The sequence below is a fragment of the Nerophis ophidion genome, linkage group LG06 (genome assembly GCF_033978795.1).
Source record: "Nerophis ophidion isolate RoL-2023_Sa linkage group LG06, RoL_Noph_v1.0, whole genome shotgun sequence".
Taxonomy (NCBI): domain Eukaryota; kingdom Metazoa; phylum Chordata; class Actinopteri; order Syngnathiformes; family Syngnathidae; genus Nerophis; species Nerophis ophidion.
The window spans coordinates 70,962,166-70,984,774 of record NC_084616.1 but is presented as its reverse complement, the minus strand read 5'-3'; the positions used below and the strand labels follow the sequence as shown (position 1 = coordinate 70,984,774).

The following is a 22,609-nucleotide window of genomic DNA, read 5'->3' as shown; positions in this document are numbered from 1 at the left end:
TTGTGGTTTGTGCAGCCCTTTGAGACACTGGTGATTTAGGGCTATATAAATAAACATTGATTGATTGATATACATATGATATCACGTCATCGATTGGAAAATGCATTTTTAGACAATGTGATTTGTCTGAGCGGCCAGGAGACTCTGAGAGTAACAAGCAACAAGCGGTAGAAAATGGATTAGAAAGGCCATATTTAAAAAATAAATAAATATGTTTTTTTTTTTTTACTTGGGACTTCCCGTGGGCCAGATCTCGAACGCTGGCGGGCCCCTGGTATGTATGATTAATGTAAATACAAATCTGGATATATTTAGAAAGGCTGGCCTTAAAGAGGTAGGCATTTTTCAGAGGGCTCAAGAAGGTGACAAATACAATAATGTCTATGTGTGTGTGTGTGTGTGTGTGTGTGTGTGTGTGTGTGTGTGTGTGTGTGTGTGTGTGTGTGTGTGTGTGTGTGTGTGCAGTCTCACCGAACAGAGAGGAAGTGGCCAGTTCGCCAATTCCATAGTGGTCGGTTTTATCTGTGGTTGGGCCATTCGATGGAGCCTGGCCATCCTGCAGAAGTAACAGAAGTACATCATATAGATCAGGGGTCTTAAACTCAATTTACCTGGGGGCCACTGGATGCAGAGTCTGGGTGAGGCTGGGCCGCAAGAAAATATTTCCTAAAAACATTTAGCATACTCCTCAGCATGTCTAGTTGTGTAATGACGTTTCAAATTGTATTCCTTGTGCAAATAAGACACGTCGGGGTGTGCCTGTGCTCAACAAAGAAATATTGCATCTCCCACTTTTCCTGGAATTGTTTTTGCTCATCACTAACTCTTCTCTTCACTGCAGGCTTTGAAAAAGAAATGTTTGGGGTTGTGGAATATATGTCACGTGTGGGTCGCATGGTGATGCGAGATTTTGTTCTCCCAGGGATGCAAAGGACAATCCGGACAGGACTTGCAGGTAAGGACTTGATTTAATGGTAAAAATAACAACACTGGTACAAAAACAGAAAACAAACCGACTGGATGGGATGCCGAGCGCACCAGAAGCTAAGGCTAACACTTAGTACGGACTGTGACAATTATCAGGGGCTAGGAGACAAGACAAACTTACGTGGCAGTCGTGTGATGCAAAAACAAAGAAGCCCGCCCGACTAACTGGCAAAGGCAAGCTTAAATAGTAGTGTCAGTGATGACAAACAGGTGTGCATCAGGAACACAAGCGGCAGGTGAAAGTCGTAGTGAAGCACAGCTCCTTGCTTTGTTGTCGTGTGTACGTGTGTGTGTGTGTGTGTGTGTGTGTGTGTGTGTGTGCGCGCGCGCATGCATGTGTGTGTTCTTGTATTTCTACCCTTCTTGAGACATCAACAAGGAAAAGCACATTTCATATGAGGACCGGTGAACAAGTTAGGACCCCAAACCTAATAGAGAATATCTCATTTGCACCCCTGGTGGTGAAATCTCTCAAAATGAGGGTGGTCCCAAAAAGGAGGGATTTTTCAAATTGACTGTTTGTCTGTTTTAAAAGTGATGCCCCTCTGGTCAACATATGAAATAACAAGTGTGTGTAAGAAATTGAAATGCAACCCCTTTGGCCAAAATATATATATATATATATATATATATATATATATATATATATATATATATATATATATATATATATGTCTTGATTGGATTATCCAGAGAATAGTGCTCGATACCGTGGTAGAGCGCAATATATATATATATATATATATATCCATCCATCCATCCATTTTCTACCGCTTATTCCCTTTCGGGGTTACGGGGGGCGCTGGCGCCTATCTCAGCTACAATCGGGCGGAAGGCAGGGTACACCCTGGACAAGTCGCATATATATGTAAATATATGTGTATGTATATATATATATATATATATATATATATGTATATATATGTATATGTGTATATATATATATATATATATATATATATATATATATATATATATATATATATATATATATATGTATATATATATATATATACATATATATATATATATATGTATCAGGGGCTAGGAGACAACAACTTACGTGGCAGTCGTATGATGCAAAAACAAAAAAGCCCACCCGACTAACTGGCAAAGGCAGGCTTAAATAGTAATGTCAGTGATGACAAACAGGTGTGCGGCAGGAACACAAGCGGCAGGTGAAAGTAATAAGTTGCTATGGTAACAAACTCAGAGGTGCATAAACAGGAACTAAACGGAGTGCAACACTAACATCCATCCATTTCTACCGCTTATTCCCTTTCGGGGTTGCGGGGGGGCGCTGGCGCCTATCTCAGCTACAGTCGGGCGGAAGGCGGGGTACAACCTGGACAAGTCGCCACCTCATCGCAGGGCCAACACAGATAGACAGACAACATTCACACTCACATTCACACACTAGGGCCAATTTAGTGTTGCCAATCAACCTATCCCCAGGTGCATGTCTTTGGAAGTGGGAGGAAGCCGGAGTACCCGGAGGGAACCCACGCATTCACGGGGAGAACATGCAAACTCCACACAGAAAGATTCCGAGCCTGGATTTGAACCCAGGACTGCAGGAACTTCGTATTGTGAGGCAGACGCACTAACCCCTCTGCCACCGCCAACACTAACAGCAAAACACAAGTGATCATATTAATACATTTGTATTTAGCCGACGCACGGAGAATAATGTTATTTCCGCAATGTGCGTCGTTCCGCATTTCCTCCCTACCGCAACATGGCGGTCGGCGGATAATAGCCGGGAAAGTACAGAGATAGCGAGCGCAAAAAAGTGACGGCTCCCGGATTGTTATCCGGCGTCATATAGAAATATATGTAGTGTTCATGGTGTGAGGCAATGAACATTAAACAATAAAAAAATTAAAAATAACGGTTTGTCTGAGGAAGTTTAAGCTAAACCACAAGATCTTCAGAAACTTCTACTCATGCACAACAGAGAGTATGACTGGAAACATCACCTCCTGGTATGGGAATAGCACCGCACACGACCACAACAGACTGCAGAGAGTGACCAGATCAGCCGAGCACACCATCTGCAACATGTACACCAGGTGGTGTAGATCCAAGGCCAAGAGGATTGTGAGGGACTCTAGCCACCCAAGCAACTGCCTCTTCTCACTGCTGCAGTCAGGCAAGCGCTACAGGATTCTCAAGGCCAACACGGAGAGACTCAGGAGGAGCTTCTATCCCCAAGCCATCAGACTGCTCAACTGCACCGCTGATTAACGCTCATCACAATTACACAAAACCGCAAGCACAAGAATGACTTTACTTACCACTGTAATTACCGGACTACAATACTCTTCATTCAATGACTGTAAATAATGTCAAAAATAATGCAAAACAACTTTACTTACCACTGTAACTACCGGACTACAAGAATTTTCATTCAATGATTGTAAATAATGTAAAAACAAGAGTATAAAGAAGTCATACTGTTCCATTACCTTTGTTCATACTACTGTCACTACTCAACTGTCAACACCGTCATATTTGTTCCTTCCTCTACTGTACATACTGTTAGACTATTTGATCTTGCAGTGGTACTGTATTTGACTACTGTACTTCTACTTGTACTGATACTTCTACCATAACTTCTGTGACTTATTGTGCAACTTAACTGTCTTGTAATTAATGTACAACAGAGCTATTCAATTGTTGTATTTCTTTGTATTTAGTGTATTGGATTCTGGAACTAGTGTTTGGAACCCAATGTACACGAAATCCGAAGAGCATGTGGTGTAGTCTGCATGTGACAAATAAAACTTGAACCTTGAACCTTGAATTGGTCCAGGTTATTGGGGACTGTTTTTTACCGACGGACAGGTGTCGCGGTGTGACTGCAGCCAGGCACGTAAGAAAACCTACGTCTCCATGGCAACGTTTCTGTCGCTTTCACTTTTTTTTGATTTTCCTGAAAAAACTCTCCTGAGGGAATCAATAAAGTACTATCCATCTATTTGCTGCTTTTCCACCAATGCAGGGGTAGGCAACCCAGAACGTTGAAAGACCCAAATAACACAACACTGTCAAGCGCCATTCATATAAAACTCGCAGGCCGCTCTAACATTAAGCTTTCATATTAAGGTGGGGCCGCAAAATAACGTCTGTGGTCCACGGGCCGCATGTCTGAGGCCCCTGATATACAAACTCCGTTTTCATATGAGTTGGAAAATTGTGTTAGATGTAAATATAAACGGAATACAATGATTTGCAAATCATTTTCAACCCATATTCAGTTGAATATGCTACAAAGACAACATATGTGATGTTCAAACTGATAAACAATTTTTTTTGTGCAAATAATCATTAACTTTAGAATTTTATCCCAGCAACACGTGACAAAGTAGTTGGGAAAGGTGGCAATAAATACTGATAAAGTTGAGGAATGCCCATCAAACACTTATTTGGAACATCCCACAGGTGTGCAGGCTAATTGGGAACAGGTGGGTGCCATGATTGAGTAGAAAAACAGCTTCCCAAAAAATGCTCAGTCTTTCACAAGAAAGGATTGGGTGAGGTACACCCCTTTGTCCACAACTGCGTGAGCAAATAGTCAAACAGTTTAAAAACAACGTTTCTCAAAGTGCAATTGAAAGTAATTTAGGGATTTCAACATCTACGGTCCATAATATCATGAAAAGTTTCAGAAAATCTGGAAAAATTACTTCAGGTAAGCGGTACGGCCGGAAACCAACATTGAATGCCCGTGACCTTCGATCCCTCAGACGGCACTGTATCAAAAACCGACATCAATCTCTAAAGGATATCACCACATGGGCTCAGGAACACTTCAGAAAACCACTGTCGCTAAATACAGTTTGTTGCAAGTTAAAGCTCTACTACGCAAAGCGAAAGCCATTTATCAACAACATCCAGAAACGCCGGCGGCTTCTCTGGGCCCGAGATCATCTAAGATGGACTGATGCAAAGTGGAAAAGTGTTCTGTGGTCTGACAAGTCCACATTTCACATTATTTTTGGAAATATTCGACATCGTTTCATCCGGACCAAAGGGGAAGCAAACCATCCAGACTGTTATCCACGCAAAGTTCAAAAGCTAGCATCTGTGATGGTATGGGGGTGCATTAGTCAGAATCAGAATTAGAATCAGCTTCATTGTCATTACGCAGGGTAACGAGATTGAGGCGATTCTATACAGTGCGATGAAAACAAAGTATGAATATATAAAAAATATAGAGGTGCAAATAAAGGTGTGGAAGAGAACAGTGTACACTCTATACTCTATGTACAATGTACCCTCCGTACTCTATACAAAATAAAGTTTATGAGTTTGAACATCAAATATCTTGTCTTTGTAGTGCATTCAACTGAATATGGGTTGAAAAGGATTTGCAAATCATTGTATTCTGTTTATATTTACATCTTACACAATTTCCCAACTCGTATGGAAACGGGGTTTGTAGAAGAACGTGACATTTTAAACACCAGCAAGTCTATTTTTATCAGGTGAACTTTGTCTCTCTGTGCTGCAGGTGGAGGATGAGGTGCAGTTATCTTTCATCTGAAGCACGTGCATGAATCCAGCGCACCAACTCGCCACCTTTGTGTTCTGCAGAAGAAATCGACAATAACAGCACCCGCTTACGTTGTTGTTTTTGTTTCTTGCAGCACCCACACCTGCATGCTAAAGGTAGATCTTCCGTGTAAAACCCCACCAAAATAGATGCAGTCGATACAGGCAAGGACACTGCGTGACTGACATTGATTTCTTTTTGTTCACCATTTTTCAGGTTTTTTTTTTTTACAAGGTGGTGCAAGTAGAAAGGATTGCCAGAAGGTAGAGGAGGCTCTTTTCTTCAAACAAAAGTTTTGGGACATCTTCCCTTGTTTTGACTGACAGTCAGAAAGGCTATTTAAGTGGTGGCGCAGGAAAAAAAGCATACTGGGGCCTGAAATACGATAAACACACGAGCATGCTGCTGTTGTGTAGAGGAACACATTGGCAGATATGTGCATTGACATTTTAACCTCCTCCTCCCGCTTTGTTGCAATACAACGATTGCAACAACACATCAGCAGTAGGGTAAAACTAACCTGTCTCACGACGGTCTAAACCAGGCCTGGGCAATTATTTTGACTCGGGGGCTACATTTAGAGAAGAAAATGTGTCTGGGGAACGGTATATCTATTTATCTATGTATATATATATGAGCTGTGATAATCTGCTGTACAATATGTCTGTGTTCGGGTCCTATTTTTAGGAACATTAATACATACCCCGTTTCCATATGAGTTGGGAAATTGTGTTAGACGTAAATATAAACGGAATACAATGATTTGCAAATCCTTTTCAACCCATATTCAGTTGAATGCACTACAAAAACAAGATATTTGATGTTCAAACTCATAAATTTTTTTTTTTTTGCAAATAATAATTAACTTAGAATTTCATGGCTGCAACACGTGCCAAAGTAGTTGGGAAAGGGCATGTTCACCGCTGTGTTACATCACCTTTTCTTTTAAAAGCACTCAATAAACGTTTGGGAACTGAGGAAAGTAATTGTTGAAGCTTTGAAAGTGGAATTCTTTCCCATTCTTGTTTTATGTAGAGCTTCAGTCGTTCAAAAGTCCGGGGTCTCCGCTGTCGTATTTTACGCTTCATAATGCGCCACACAGGTCTGGACTGCAGGCGGGCCAGGAAAGTACCCACACTCTTTTTTACGAAGCCATGCTATTGTAACATGTGCTGAATGTGGCTTTGCATTGTCTTCCTGAAATAAGCATGGGGCGTCAATGAAAAAGGCGGCGCTTGGATGGAAGCATATGTTATTCCAAAACCTGTATGTACCTTTCAGCATTAATGGTGCCTTCACAGATGTGTAAGTTACCCATGCCTTGGGCACTAATCCCCCATACCATCACAGATGCTGGCTTTTGAACTTTGCGCCGATAACAGTCTGGATGGTTCGCTTCGCCTTTGGTCCGGATGACAAGATGCTGAATATTTCCAAAAACAATTCGAAATGTGGACTCAGGTCAGACCACAGAACACTTTTCCACTTTGCATCAGTCCATCTTAGATGATCTCGGCCCCAGAGAAGCCGGCGGCGTTTCTGGATGTTGTTGATAAATGGCTTTCGCTTTGCATAGTAGAGCATTAACTTGCACTTACAGATGCAGCGACAAACTGTATTTAGTGACAGTGGTTTTCTGAAGTGTTCCTGAGCCTATGTGGTGATATCCTTTAGAGATTGATGTCAGTTTTTTATACAGTGCCGTCTGAGGGATCATTCAATGTTGGTTTCCGGCCATGCCGCTTACGTGGAGTGATTTCTCCAGATTCTCTTAACCTTTAAATGATATTATGGACCGTAGATGTTGAAATCCCTAATTTTCTTGCAATTGCACTTTGAGAAACGTTGTTCTTAAACTGTTTGACTATTTGCTCACGCTGTTGTGGACAAAGGGGTGTACCTCGCCCCATCCTTTCTTGTGAAAGACTGAGCATTTTTTGGGAAGCTGTTTTCATACACAATCATGGCACCCACCTGTTCCCATACCTGTGGGATGCCTCATATAAGTGTTTGATGAGCATTCCTCAACTTTATCAGTATTTATTGCCACCCTTCCCAACTTCTTTGTCACGTGTTGCTGGGATCAAATTCTAAAGTTAATGATTATTTGCACAAAAAAAATGCTTATCAGTTTGAACATCAAATATGTTGTCTTTGTAGCATATTCAACTGAATATGGGTTGAAAATGATTGGCAAATCATTGTATTCTGTTTATATTTACATCTAACACAATTTCCCAACTCATATGGAAACGGGGTTTGTACAACACCTCACAATAATGTCTGATTGAATGTCTGAATGTCTGATTGAATGCTAAAAACGTTATGACAGACCGCCTTAGGAAACGGAATGGAATTTTACATGTTCTACTGAATGAGACACCCAGAATATACACGAATATAAAGAATGTGGGATTTACATTATTAACTATGACCGATAAAACACTGAATATTGACAACACACGAACGTCACACCCACTCTCCATCCATCCATCCATTTCCTACCGCTTGTCCCTTATGGGGTCGCGGGGGGCGCTGGTGCCTATCTCAGCTACAATCGGGCGGAAGGCGGGGTACACCCTGGACAAGTCGCCACCTCATCGCAGGGCCAACACAGATAGACAACATTCACACTCACATTCACACACTAGGGCCAATTTAGTGTTGCCAATCAACCTATCCCCAGGTGCATGTCTTTGGAAGTGGGAGGAAGCCGGAGTACCCGGAGGGAACCCACGCATTCACGGGGAGAACATGCAAACTCCACACAGAAAGATCCCGAGCCTGGATTTGAACCCAGGACTGCAGGAACTTCATATTGTGAGGCAGACGCACTAACCCCTCTCCCACCGTGAAGCCCACCCACTCTCCATCCACATTATGTACAATCAAGCGAAACACAACAAAAATCCAACAAACACGGGGAAATATGAACGCGAAGAGTAAAAAAAACAAAAAAACACTTACAATCTGATATAATATCACTTTTCTTGTAGAACTTTATTGTAAAAATCTCCTTCCGCTTCTGTCCCTGACACTTGCATTTCAGGCCGCTCTGGGAAGACTCTGTGGAAACGTTCCCCACCCACACTGCTTGGTGCCTCATCTGAGCTGCTGTGACTTACATTACCATCATAATTAATTAGATTATAATAGTAACTAATTAGATTATCATAGTAACTAATTAGATTACCATAGTAACTAATTATATTACCATAGTAACTAGTATACCATTGGAAAGCGCAGATTCCAACCATTAAAATACTTTGTTATAGTTCAACACTTACGGTCATTAGAAAACATCACTGCACATCATGATGGCAGCTACACTTTCTATCTTAAAGATCTAAAAAAATTATTTGTAAATTTCCGGCTGGGCTAGATTGAAAAGCTTAGCGGGTCGCATCTGGCCCCCGGGCCTGAATTTGCCAAGGTCTGGTCTAAACCCTGCTCACGTTCCCTATTAGTGGGTGAACAATCCAACGCTTGGTGAATTCTGCTTCACTATGATACATACTTGCCAACCCTCCCGGATTTTCCGGGAGACTCCCGAAATTCAGCGCCTCTCCCGAAAACCTCCCGGGACAAATTTTCTCCCGAAAATCTCCCGGAATTCAGGCGGAGCTGGAGGCCACACCCCCTCTAGCTCCATGAGGACCTGAGTGACGTGTCTTATAACTGTAGAATGATCGAGGGCGAGTTCTTGGTTTCTTATGTGGGTTTATTGTTAGGCAGTTTCATTAACGTCCTCCCAGCGCGGTAACAACACACAACAACAGCAGTCACTTTTACGTCTACCATTCTACCATAAGGCAGTTTGTCTGCCGTAAACAGCATGTGACACTCTTAAACAGGACAATACTGCCATCTACTGTACATGCACCAGCACAACACCTCCAGGCAACTTCAACCCTTTATCCTCTTACATTCACATCCCATCACCACGGATTGTAAGTAACCTAATGTAAATAATCTAATGTATTTCTAATGTATATACTTGTTCTTATGCTATCTGAACTCACTATGTTCTCTGCTGGCTGTACATATCCTACTAAGCAAGACCTACACTGTTTCAATGTCCATTTCTCTGTTGATGCAATTGTTGATGACTGAAGTACTGATATCAACCAAAGCTCCTCATCCCATCCCCCGGATTGTAAATAATGTAAATAATTCAATGTATATACTATGATGATTAACTTGTGTGATGACTGTATTATGCTAATAGTATAAATTTGTACCACAACTTAAAAATGTTGAAAAACTTATTCGGGTTTTACCATTTAGTGGGTCAATTGTACAGAATATGTACTGTAGTGTGCAATCTACTAATAAAAGTTTCAATCAATCAATCAATCATGCATATGTGACAATAACATCCACTTTAGAAAGTGCAGTGCACAACTGCACACACAATAGCTGTAAATAACCGCGCCTTCAACCACGCCCCCTGCCCCCAACCACGCCCCCCACCTCCCGAAATCGGAGGTCTCAAGGTTGGCAAGTATGCCATGATAGGACGAGGCCCGTTCCTATACGTACAACAGGGATATTCAACAAAATTGTTTTGGGGGCCACATTTCCAGAAAGCTAAAGACCAGTGGACCAGACTTTTGCAGGTGTGCTGTGCTGTTTTTCAGGACCTTGTGCAAAAATTTGAGTCTCAAGTTCATTGAACTGAACCCACCAGTTGAATACCCAAATCATGAAAAAGAGCAGACCTAAAACAATGCCTTGTGTCACGGCCCAATCATCGGTTAGTTACTGAAAACCAGTAACTAGTTAGTAGTTACTTTATTTCAAAAGTAACTCAGATACTAACACAGTTAGTATCTTTTTTGTAAGGGGCGCTGGAAGCCGGCAGACCCGTCAGCGATCCTGTTCTGTCTCCCTGTAATGTTTGTCTGATCTTGAATGGGATTGTGCTGAAAATTGTAATTTTCCTGAAGGAACTCTCCTGACGGAATAAATAAAGTACTATCTAATCTAATCTAAGTTACTTACACCAAAAACGTAATGCTCCCATTAATGCCCTTTTAGCCTTATTTTCAGTACTGTTATTGCACTCTGTTATTACAATCTGTTGATCAACTTTGACATGCATTTGCACCACTGAACTCTGCGAAGCACTATGGTCTACAAACACAAAGATATGTTTCAAAGGGCCATTTTATTTTGGGCCAGAACAAATTGACAAAACTATTTTAAATAGCTGCACCATAACATACATAAGTAATAATAACAACATGTCACAACATAGCTGTAAACCTGGCTTCATCCAAGGAAGGCACACATGACATGAGTATATGTACTGTCACTATATACAGCACACAAACTGCTATACATACGCCTAACCAGGCATTTTTTTCTCTCAAGGAATTGTGAAATAAAATCATCTCTTCATGAGATCAACACTGTACTGAAGCCCATAACACTCGACGCATTTCCCCAGTTTTAATTTACAGAAAAGGAAAGATCGGTTGGGGACATCTTTACACTGCTGATCCGCCTCCGCTTGAGATGGTTTCCTGTGGACGGGACTCTCGCTGCTGTCTTGGATCCGCTTGAACTGAACTCTCGCGGCTGTGTTGGAGCCACTATGGATTGAACTTTCACAGTATCATGTTAGACCCGCTCAACATCCATTGCTTTCGGTCCCCTAGAGGAGGGGGGGGTGGGGGGGGGGGTTGCCCACATCTGAGGTACTCTCCAAGGTTTCTCATAGTCAGCATTGTCACTGGCGTCCCACTGGATTTGAATTCTCCCTGCCCACTGGGTGTGAGTTTTCCTTGCCCTTATTTGGGTTCTTCCGAGGATGTCGTAGTCGTAATGATTTGTGCAGTCCTTTGAGACATTTGTGATTTGGGGCTATATAAATAAACATTGATTGATTGATTGATTGAAAGATTGGCCTGGCCCAGTAGGATCCCTCTTTATGTTTGTGAACTTTATAGTCTATACCAGTGGTCACCAACCTTTTTGAAACCAAGAGCTACTTCTTGGGTACTGATTTTGCGAAGGGCTACCAGTTTGATACACACTTAAATGAATTGCCAGAAATAGCCAGTTTGCTCAATTGACCTTTAATACAGTAAATACATCTATATATATACATATATATATATATATATATATATATATATATATATATATATATATATATAAATACAGTATATATATATATATATATATATATATATATATATATATATATATATATAAATGGGTATTTCTGTCTGTCATTCCGTCGTACAATTTTTTTCCTTTTATGGAAGGTTTTTTTGTAGAGAATAAATGATGAAAAAAAACACTTGAGCGTTTTAAAACAGGACAAAACAGGAAAAAAATGAAAATTAAATTTGTAAACATAGTTTATCTTCAATTTCGACTGTTTGAAATTCAAAATTCAACCGAAAAAAAGAAGAGAAAAACTAGCTAATTCGAATCTTTTTCAAAATATTAAAAAAATAATTTATGGAACATCATTAGTAATTTTACTTGATTAAGATAAATTTTAGAATTTTGATGACATGTTTTAAATAGGTTAAAATCCAATGTTCATTTTGTTAAATATATAACAAATTGCACCAAGCTATATTTCTAACAAAGACAAATAATTATTTCTTTATGATTTTCCAGAACAAAAAATTTAAAAGAAATTCAAAAGACTTTGAAATAATATTACAATTTTATTCTACAGATTTTCTAGATTTGCCAGAATAATTTTTGGGAATTTTAATCGTAATAAGTTTGAAGAAATATTTTACAAATATTTTTCGTCGAAAAAACAGAAGCTAAAATTAAGAATTAAATAAAAAAAGATTTTTTATTCTTTACAATAAAAAAATAAATTTACTTGAACATTGATTTAAATTGTCAGGAGAGAAGAGGAAGGAATTTAAAAGGTAAAAAGGTATATGTGTTTAAAAATCCTAAAATCCTTTTTAAGGTTGTATTTTTTCTCTAAAATTGTCTTTCTGAAAGTTATAAGAAGCAAAGTAAAACAATAAATTAATTTATTTAAACAAGTGAAGACCAAGTCTTTAAAATATTTTCTTGGATTTTCAAATTCTATTTGAGTTTTGTCCCTCTTAGAATTAAAAATGTCGAGCAAAGCGAAACCAGCCTGCAATAAATAAATACAATTTAAAAAATAGAAGCATCTCACTGGTAAGTGCTGCTATTTGAGCTATTTTTAGAACAGGCCAGCGGGCGACTCATCTGGTCCTTACGGGCTACCTGGTGCCAGCGGGCACCGCGTTGGTGACCCCTGGTCTATACATTTAGAGTGATGTGAAGAACACTCTAGAAGTCTAGAATGAAAGAGTATGTAAGGTAATTGACAGAGTGTGTGTACCCTCAGTGCTGGAGCGGCGGCAGAGTTTTGAGTGTTTTCTTTAGCTTGCTTTCCATTTTTACATACTCACTGTCCACTGTGTCCAGCTGCCTGAAAGCGGGTGACTCCACTGTAGAAATAGCCTGCATGTCTTCTAGCACACACGCTGCAATGTTGTCCTGGCGAACAATCCCTCCGTTAAAATCCAGCCGCTGTGTGTCTCTCTTTACTCGCTTCGTCGAAGCATGTTGCTTTTGTAGCTGTTTCAGCAGATTTGAATTGCAGTTTTGGGCAGTAGATAGGATCTTTGATCCAAGACATAGCTTACGTTTAACTAAATTGTTGTTTTCTTTGTGCTCGACATGAGAAAAGTAGTGAGAATATCTCAGCTTTGGCTCCGCCGTGATGTCAAGTTAATACAGTGTTTTTCAACCACTAGTGTGCCGTGAGATACAGTCCGGTGTGCCGTGGGAGATGGTCTAATTTCCCCTATTTGGGTTCAAAATATTTTTTTCAAACCATTAGTTATAGTGTGCAAATTATGTCTTGTTGTTGAGTGACTGTGTTGTCTAGAGCTCGGCAGAGTAACCGTGTAGTACTCTTCAATATCAGTAGGTGGCAGCCGATACTATTTGCTTTGTAGATGTCGGAAACAGCAGGAGGCAGGGTGCAGGTAAAATTGTGTCTAATGCTAAAAATAAACAAAAGGTGAGTGCCCATAAGACAAGGCATTGTGTCACAGTTATTTGCTGTTGTCGAACCCCGTAATGTAGAGATGGAGGCAGGCATGGTATATGAAAACTTAATTTAATTAAAACTACACAAGAACAAACAAAAAGCACGCATGTGGGCGGAATAACAAACTAAGAGAGCTAGCACTGGGAGCTAGAAAAACAAAAAGGAAATTTAGCATGGAAGCCAGAGGATAACAAACAGAAAAACTGGAAATAGCTAATGGCTAACAAAAACAGCTTACCGCTACGACAACCAGGACAAGATGTAGCACAACAGGTAATAGCTGAAATGATGCCAGACACGACAGGTAGCAAAGACACGAGTGACATGAGGCAACGACAATACACTGATCCAGCACTGACTGGAGGAACAAATCAGGTAAAATAGGAGCTGGCCGATCGACATCAGGTGTGACCAGATGCCAATTAGCCGCAGCTGAGTGAAAACAGGACACAGGGAGACAAACAGGAAGCTGAAGCAAAATAAGAGCACTAGACAGGAACTAAGGACAGGAAATACTATACACAGAGGAAACAGACAAATACAGAGGAAAAAACTAAAACATAGACAAACTGTCAGGGGAAAGCCTGACACATTGAATCTTAGGGAAGGCTATGCAGAACAAAACTAAAACTGAACTGGCTATAATGTAAACAAAAACAGAATGCTGGACGACAGCAAAGACTTACTGTGGAGCAAAGACATGGCAATCAACATTGTCCCCACAAAGAAGGATAAAAACAACTGAAACATTCCTGAGTGCTAAAAAAAAAGTAGATGCGGGAAATATCTCTCAAAGGAAGACATGAAACTGCTACAGGAAAATACCCAAAAAAGAGAAAAAGCCACCAAAATAGAAGCGCAATACAAGTAAACACTACACACAAGAAAACAGTAAAAAAAAACTCATGAGTCGTGACGGGATCTGACAGGTTGTGACAGTACACCTACTTTGAGACAAGATGCATGGTTTTGAAGTCATAGACACTTCACCCTTGCTCCTGATGGTTGCTGGTTGGCGCCTTGCATGGCAGCTCCCTCCATCAGTGTGTGAATGGGTAAATGTGGAAGTAGTGTCAAAGCGCTTTGAGTACCTTGAAGGTAGAAAAGCGCTATACAAGTACAACCCATTTATTTATTTATATCCAACGACGACTTTTTACTGTCAACTGAAAGGTGCGCCTCCGGATTTTTTTCAACGCAAAAAATGTGCCTTGGCTCAAAAAAGGTTGAAAAACACTGTGTTAGTAAACAAGGACACGTCCCACCACACACACACACACACACACGCGCCTCTTCCTTGTGACACAGCAACATTCAGAAAAACGACATCGCAGCAATAAAACACACTCAGATCTTCTCAGTTTCTATTCGATATTATATAAGAAAAAATAACCTATAATAACATGCTCAGTGAGTATGGGGTACCGGACTGTCTTATTGTGGCAGTCCGCTCCCTGTATGATCAGTGTCAGAGCTTGGTCCGCATTGCTGGCAGTAAGTCGGACACGTTTCCAGTGAGGGTTGGACTCCGCCAAGGCTGCTCTTTGTCACCGATTCTGTTCATAACTTTTATGGACAGAATTTCTAGGCGCAGTCAAGGCATTGAGGGGATCCGGTTTGGTAACCGCAGGATTAGGTCTCTGCTTTTTGCAGATGATGTGGTCCTGATGGCTTCATCTGGCCAGGATCTTCAGCTCTCGCTGGATCGGTTCGCAGCCGAGTGTGAAGCGACCGGAATGAGAATCAGCACCTCCAAATCCGAGTCCATGGTTCTCTCCCGGAAAAGGGTGGAGTGCCATCTCCGGGTTGGGGAGGAGACCCTGCCCCAAGTGGAGGAGTTCAAGTACCTAGGAGTCTTGTTCACGAGTGAGGGAAGAGTGGATCGTGAGATCGACAGGCGGATCGGTGCGGCGTCTTCAGTAATGCGGACGTTGTACCGATCCGTTGTGGTGAAGAAAGAGCTGAGCCGGAAGGCAAAGCTCTCAATTTACCGGTCGATCTACGTTCCCATCCTCACCTATGGTCATGAGCTTTGGGTCATGACCGAAAGGATAAGATCACGAGTACAAGCGGCCGAAATGAGTTTCCTCCGCCGTGTGGCGGGGCTCTCCCTTAGAGATAGGGTGAGAAGCTCTGCCATCCGGGAGGAACTCAAAGTAAAGCCGCTGCTCCTCCACATCGAGAGGAGCCAGATGAGTTGGTTCGGGCATCTGGTCAGGATGCCACCCGAACGCCTCCCTAGGGAGGTGTTTAGGGCACGTCCAACCGGTAGGAGGCCACGGGGAAGACCCAGGACACGTTGGGAAGACTATGTCTCCCGGCTGGCCTGGGAACGCCTCGGGATCCCCCGGGAAGAGCTAGATGAAGTCAATCAATCAATCAATGTTTATTTATATAGCCCCAAATCACAAATGTTTCAAAAGACTGCACAAATCATTACGACTACAACATCCTCGGAAGAACCCACAAAAGGGCAAGGAAAACTCACACCCAGTGGGCAGGGAGAATTCACATCCAGTGGGACGCCAGTGACAATGCGGACTATGAGAAACCTTGGAGAGGACCTCAGATGTGGGCAACCCCCACCCCCTTCTAGGGGACCGAAAGCAATGGATGTCGAGCGGGTCTAACATGATACTGTGAAAGTTCAAGCCATAGTGGCTTCAACACAGCCGCGAGAGTTCAGTTCAAAGCGGATCCAAGACAGCAGCGAGAGTCCCGTCCACAGGAGACCATCTCAAGCGGAGGCGGATCAGCAGCGTAGAGATGTCCCCAATCGATACAGGCGAGCGGTCCATCATGGGTCTCGACTCTGGACAGCCAGTACTTCATCCATGGTCATCGGACCGGACCCCCTCCACAAGGGAGGGGGGGACATAAGAGAAAGAAAAGAAGCGGCAGATCAACTGGTCTAAAAAGGAGGTCTATTTAAAGGCTAGAGTATACAGATGAGTTTTAAGGTGAAGTGAAGTGAATTATATTTATATAGCGCTTTTTCTCTAGTGACTCAAAGCACTTTACAGAGTGAAACCCAATATCTAAGTTACATTCAAACCAGTGTGGGTGGCACTGGGAGCAGGTGGGTCAAGTGTCTTGCCCAAGGACACAACGGCAGTGACTGGGTTGGCAGAAGCGGGAATTGAACCTGCAACCCTCAAGTTGCTGGCACAGCCGCTCTACCAACCGAGCTAAACCGCTCGGTTGGTTGACTTAAATGCTTCTACTGAGGTAGCATCTCGAACTTTTACCGGGAGGGCATTCCAGAGTACTGGAGCCCGAACGGAAAACGCTCTATAGCCCGCAGACTTTTTTGGGGGCTCTAGGAATCCCTAGAGCTGGGGAGAGGGAAGTCTGGGCTTCCCTGCTTAGGCTGCTGCCCCCGCGACCCGACCTCGGATAAGCGGAAGAAGACGGATGGATAACCTATAATAACGCAGTAATGCATCATGGATTAACGGTAACTGAGTTACTGAATATAAAAAAATAACGCGTTTGACTACTAGTTACCGCCGAAAATAACGACGTTACTTTGTATTACGTTAGTCCCAACACTGCCCTTGACTGACCTTGTTGGAGGCTGCAGGCTGAGCGTCGTGCAGCACCGTCATGGGATAGTGGAGCTCTGCGGGGAAATCACATGCAAACACTGCTGTTACCTTTCTGCTATCTTCAAGACCTTCATAGCACAGTGCACATTGTGTTTATTTGCAGGGCCAGCGGTGGAGGGACGCCCACTTTAGACGAGACGAGAGAGAGCGCAGAATCTCCTCAAACACTGATTAAAGTGGAGCTCCTTGGCATGCACGGCTTGGCTTTGGACCTCGCTGCCAACTTCATTTGTAACTGATGGTGATGATGAGGCGCATACCAATGACAAAAGCAAATGGGAATTAACACCGTTAAAAAGGTCAGCGGGCAGACACACACACACACACACACACACACACACTGAGGGCTTCTCCTGAGAGGTGGGATCAAACAATTGGCTGTTGCTATGGCAACGCGCCAGCAACAGGAGGTGTGTGATAACCTTAAATTGACTAAAGTCTGAAGACAGTCCCAAGTACACATTCTCTCTACATCATAATCACATATAAGCTATATTTGACATTGTTTTTTTAGGGTTGTCCTTTTTTTAGTGATCACATGTTTTTGTACTTTGCATTTCAGTCTTTAAGACGCATTTAAATATAAATACAATGTATCAAATCAAGATGTACAGTAATCAATCAATCAATCAATGTTTACTTATATAGCCCTAAATCACTAGTGTCTCAAAGGGCTGCACAAACCACAACACAAACCACTACGACATCCTCGGTAGAATAGTGTATGAAACATACACTATTCAATTTTTACCTTTCCACAAATTTTTGTTTATCATTATAATTTTTACTGCACATATGATATGTTACATTGTATACAGTACAATTGCATTTGCTTTATTGTGTTTTTGCTGTTTTAATAAAAAAAATAAATACTGCAAAAGCACACGTTTTTATGGCGTTGGGTTCCTGCAAAACTTAACTGTAAAGTAATTCAGAAAAATAATAATTACATAATGGCATTAATGATATTTAACACATACTACTACTACCACAGCTCCATTAAATAATAATAGCAATTAATACATAATAACAATAATGATAATCCATTCATCCATCCATTTTCTACCGCTTATTCCCTTTGGGGTCGCGAGGGGCGGTGGAGCCTATCTCAGCTACAATCTGGTGGAAGGCGATGTACACCCTGGACAAGTCGCCACCTCATCGCAGAATAATGATAATAATGAACACAAATACCACTACTCCTAATAGTAGTAATAATAAATACATAATAACAACAATAATAATAATTAACAAATACTACTACTACTACTACGCATAGTAGTACTAATTATAATAGTAATAAAATTATAATAATAATAATGATATTAACACGATTGGCAACACTAAATTGGCCCTAGTGTGTGAATGTGAGTGTGAATGTGGTCTGTCTATCTGTGTTGGCCCTGTGATGAGGTGGCGACTTGTCCAGGGTGTACCCCGCCTTCCGCCCGATTGTAGCTGAGAAAGGCGCCAGCGCCCCCCGCGACCCCGAAAGGGAATAAGCGGTAGAAAATGGATGGATGGATGGATTACTACGAACACTAAAAATAATAATAAAACAATTATGATTACATACATAATAATGGTAAATACCAAAAATATTAATAATAATAATAAACAGAAAAGGATAATAATTAACACAAATGCTACTACTAGTAATAATAATAACATGAATTCCTAAAACAATTTTAATAATAATGAACTAATACTACTACGCATAACATTAATAATAATGATAGTAATAAAATCATACTAATAATGATGATAATATTAGCACAGATACTACTACAAATACCAAAATAATAATCAAATAATTATGATTACATACATAATGATGGTAATTACAAAAAATACTACTATTAATAATAAACACATAAGGATAATAATTAACACAAATACTACTACTACTACTAATAATAATAATAATAATATGAATACATAAAACAATATTAATAATAATGAACTAATACTACTACTAATATGCATAATAGTAATAATAATGATGGTGATAGACACATAATAACAATCATAACACAAATATTACTATTAATAATCCATCCATCCATTTTCTACCGCTTATTCCCTTTGGGGTTGCGGGGGGCGCTGGAGCCTATCTCAGCAACAATCTGGCGGAAGGCGGTGTACACCCTGGACAAGTCGCCACCTCATCGCAGAATAATCATAATAATTAACACAAATACCACTACTCCTAATAGTAGTAATAATAATTAATAAAATAACAACAATAATAATAATTAACAAATACTACTACTACTACTACTACGCATAGGAGTACTAATTATAATAGTAATAAAATCATAATAATAATAATAATGAAAATATTAACACAAATACTACTACGAACACTAATAATAATACTAAAAAAATAATTATGATTACATACATAAAAATAGTAATTACCAAAAATAGTAATAATAATAATAAACAGATAAGGATAATAATTAACACAAATCCTACCATTTAATAATAATGAAGTAATACTAATACTACTACGCATGACATTAATAATAATGATAGTAATAAAATCATAATAATAATGATGATGATGAATATATTAGCACAAATACTACTACAAATACTACAAATAATAATAAAATAATTATGATTACATACATAATGATGGTAATTACAAAAAATACTACTACTAATAATAATAAACACATAAGGATAATAATTAACACAAATACTACTACTACTAATAATAATAATATGAATACATAAAACAATATTAATAATAATGAACTAATACTACTACTAATATGCATAATAGTAATAATAATGATGGTAATAGACACATAATAAAAATAATAACACAAATATTACTATTAATAATCCATCCATCCATTTCTACCGCTTATTCTCAGCAACAGTCTGGCAGAAGGCGGGGTACACCCTGGACAAGTCACCACCTCATCGCAGATTAATGATAATAATTAACACAAATACCACTACTCCTAATAGTAGTAATAATAATTACATAGTAACAACAATAATAATAATTAACAAATACTACTACTACTACTACGCATAGTAGTACTAATTATAATAGTAATAAAATCATAATACTACTACGAACACTAAAAATAATGATAAAATTATTATGATTACAAACATAATAATGGTAATTACCAAAAATATTACTAATAATAATAAACAGATAAGGATAATAATTAACACAAATGCTACTACTAGTAATAATAATAAAATTAATTCATAAAACTATTTTAATATTTATGAACTAATACTAATACTACTACGCATAACATTAATAATAATGATAGTGATAAAATCATAATAATAATGGTGATAATATTAGCACAAATTCTACCACAAATACTAAAAATAATAATAAAATAACTATGATTCCATACATAATGATGGTAATTACAAAAAATACTACTACTAATAATAAACACATAAGGATAATAATTAGCACAAATACTACTACTACTAATAATAATAATATGAATACATAAAACAATATTAATAATACTACTACTATGCATAATAGTCATAATAATGATAGTAATAGACATAATAAAAATATTAACACAAATATTACTATTACTAATAAGAAACATAAAACAATTATAATAACACTCATTATAATAATTACCAAAATTACAACTATGATTAATACTAAATACTGAATAGTAATAATAAGGATGATGTTTGACACAAATACTACTACTACTAAAAATAATAATATGAATACATAAAACAATATTAATAATAATGAACTACTACTACTACTACTATGCATAATAGTCATAATAATGATAGTAATAGACACATAATAAAAATATTAACACAAATATTACTATTACTAATAAGAAACATAAAACACACATAATGACAATTACCAAAATTACAACTATGATTAATACTAAATACGTAATAGTAATAATAAGGATTATGTTTGACACAAATACTACTACTGGTAGTAATAAATACATAATAATAAGGATAGTAATTAACACAAATACTACTAGTAGTAGTAGGGCTTCACGGTGGAAGAGGGGTTAGTGCGTCTGCCTCACAATACAAAGTTCCTGCAGTTCAAATCCAGGCTCGGGATCTTTCTGTGTGGAGTTTGCATGTTCTCCCCGTGAATGCGTGGGTTCCCTCCGGGTACTCCGGCTTCCTCCCACTTCCAAAGACATGCACCTGGGGATAGGTTGATTGGCAACACTAAATTGGCCCTAGTGTGTGAATGTGAGTGTGAATGTTGTCTGTCTATCTGTGTTGGCCCTGCGATGAGGTGGCGACTTGTCCAGGGTGTACCCCGCCTTCCGCCCGATTGTAGCTGAGATAGGCGCCAGCATCCCCCCGCGACCCCAAAAAGGGAATAAGCGGTAGAAAATGGATGGATGGATGGACTACTAGTAGTAATTTAAATATGATGAGGATGATAATAATAAACTATATGTAATGGAATAATTATAAATACAAATAAGATAATCATCCAATAATTGTTGCAATTAAATTATTCTGTCCTTCATTCGATGATATTTGTTTCACATTTTGTCCTTGCGCCGTTAAATCCCACCATCTCTTCTCTCACATGCATGCACAAACACACCCCTGCTGTCTTATCCATTTGTCTGCTAGTTTCTCACATACATGAATGTTTTCCGAGTGCATCACAGTTTTAGACTCATAAATATTTCATAAGAGCAAATAATAAGTTGAAAAATGTATAAAAGAAGCAGATCTAACATTAACAATGGACGGCAAATGCATGGGCGAGAATGTTGTCAGTAAACATCACCTCCTCTCAGTGCCGTCCAAGCATGCAATATCAGAATGCAAATAAGATGAGCTTTACATGGAATTATCATACCGTGAAGCCATTTGCTCACAAAAGCCTTTATCAATCTGGCACAACCCTGCCTGGAAAACGGGAGCAAATAAGTTTTTGGCATGGATTGGTTTGCTTTCCCACTCATCATTTTTCCATGATAGATTCAGGTCATGAATAAGCCTGTCAGATTGTATTTGGGTGGGGGGTGTAGACTCTCCAGCTCCGCATTGGAGATGTCAGCGATGTCAATCAGTGTCCCGGGGATGACATGATGAGCGGCGCTCTTAACTTTTCCAGTCCCGCATCCACACCTGTACAAGGACACGCACGCACCCCGCCACTGACCTTTGTGACCTGTGCACAGGCAGCCCCCCATGGTTCCTGCAGAGCCCGGCGGTTATCTGGTCCCCATGGTGACGGAGCTGGATCACATCGAGAGGGAGAGACAGGCAGGAGTTGAAGAAGAAGAAGTATGTCAGCAGAGAGAAGGGATGACCAGACGACGCTAAAGGTGGCGGCGGTACGTAAGTGTGAAAGAAACATGAGCTGCCGGCTGG

General features: G+C 39.8%; 1 protein-coding gene across 2 annotated transcripts in view; it reads right to left on the bottom strand.

Moving 5' to 3' along the window:
- fam131c (family with sequence similarity 131 member C) overlaps positions 1-22,609 on the bottom strand; it is a 47,339-nt gene extending 24,730 nt beyond the window's left edge. For both annotated transcript variants that reach the window (XM_061904773.1, XM_061904774.1), the window contains exons 1-3: positions 22,398-22,609; positions 17,186-17,241; positions 472-556 (exon numbers count right to left, since the gene is read on the bottom strand). In XM_061904773.1, coding sequence (XP_061760757.1) covers positions 472-556; positions 17,186-17,241; positions 22,398-22,428 — 172 coding nt within the window. In that variant the 5' untranslated portion in view covers positions 22,429-22,609. The remainder of the gene's footprint in view (positions 1-471; positions 557-17,185; positions 17,242-22,397) is intronic.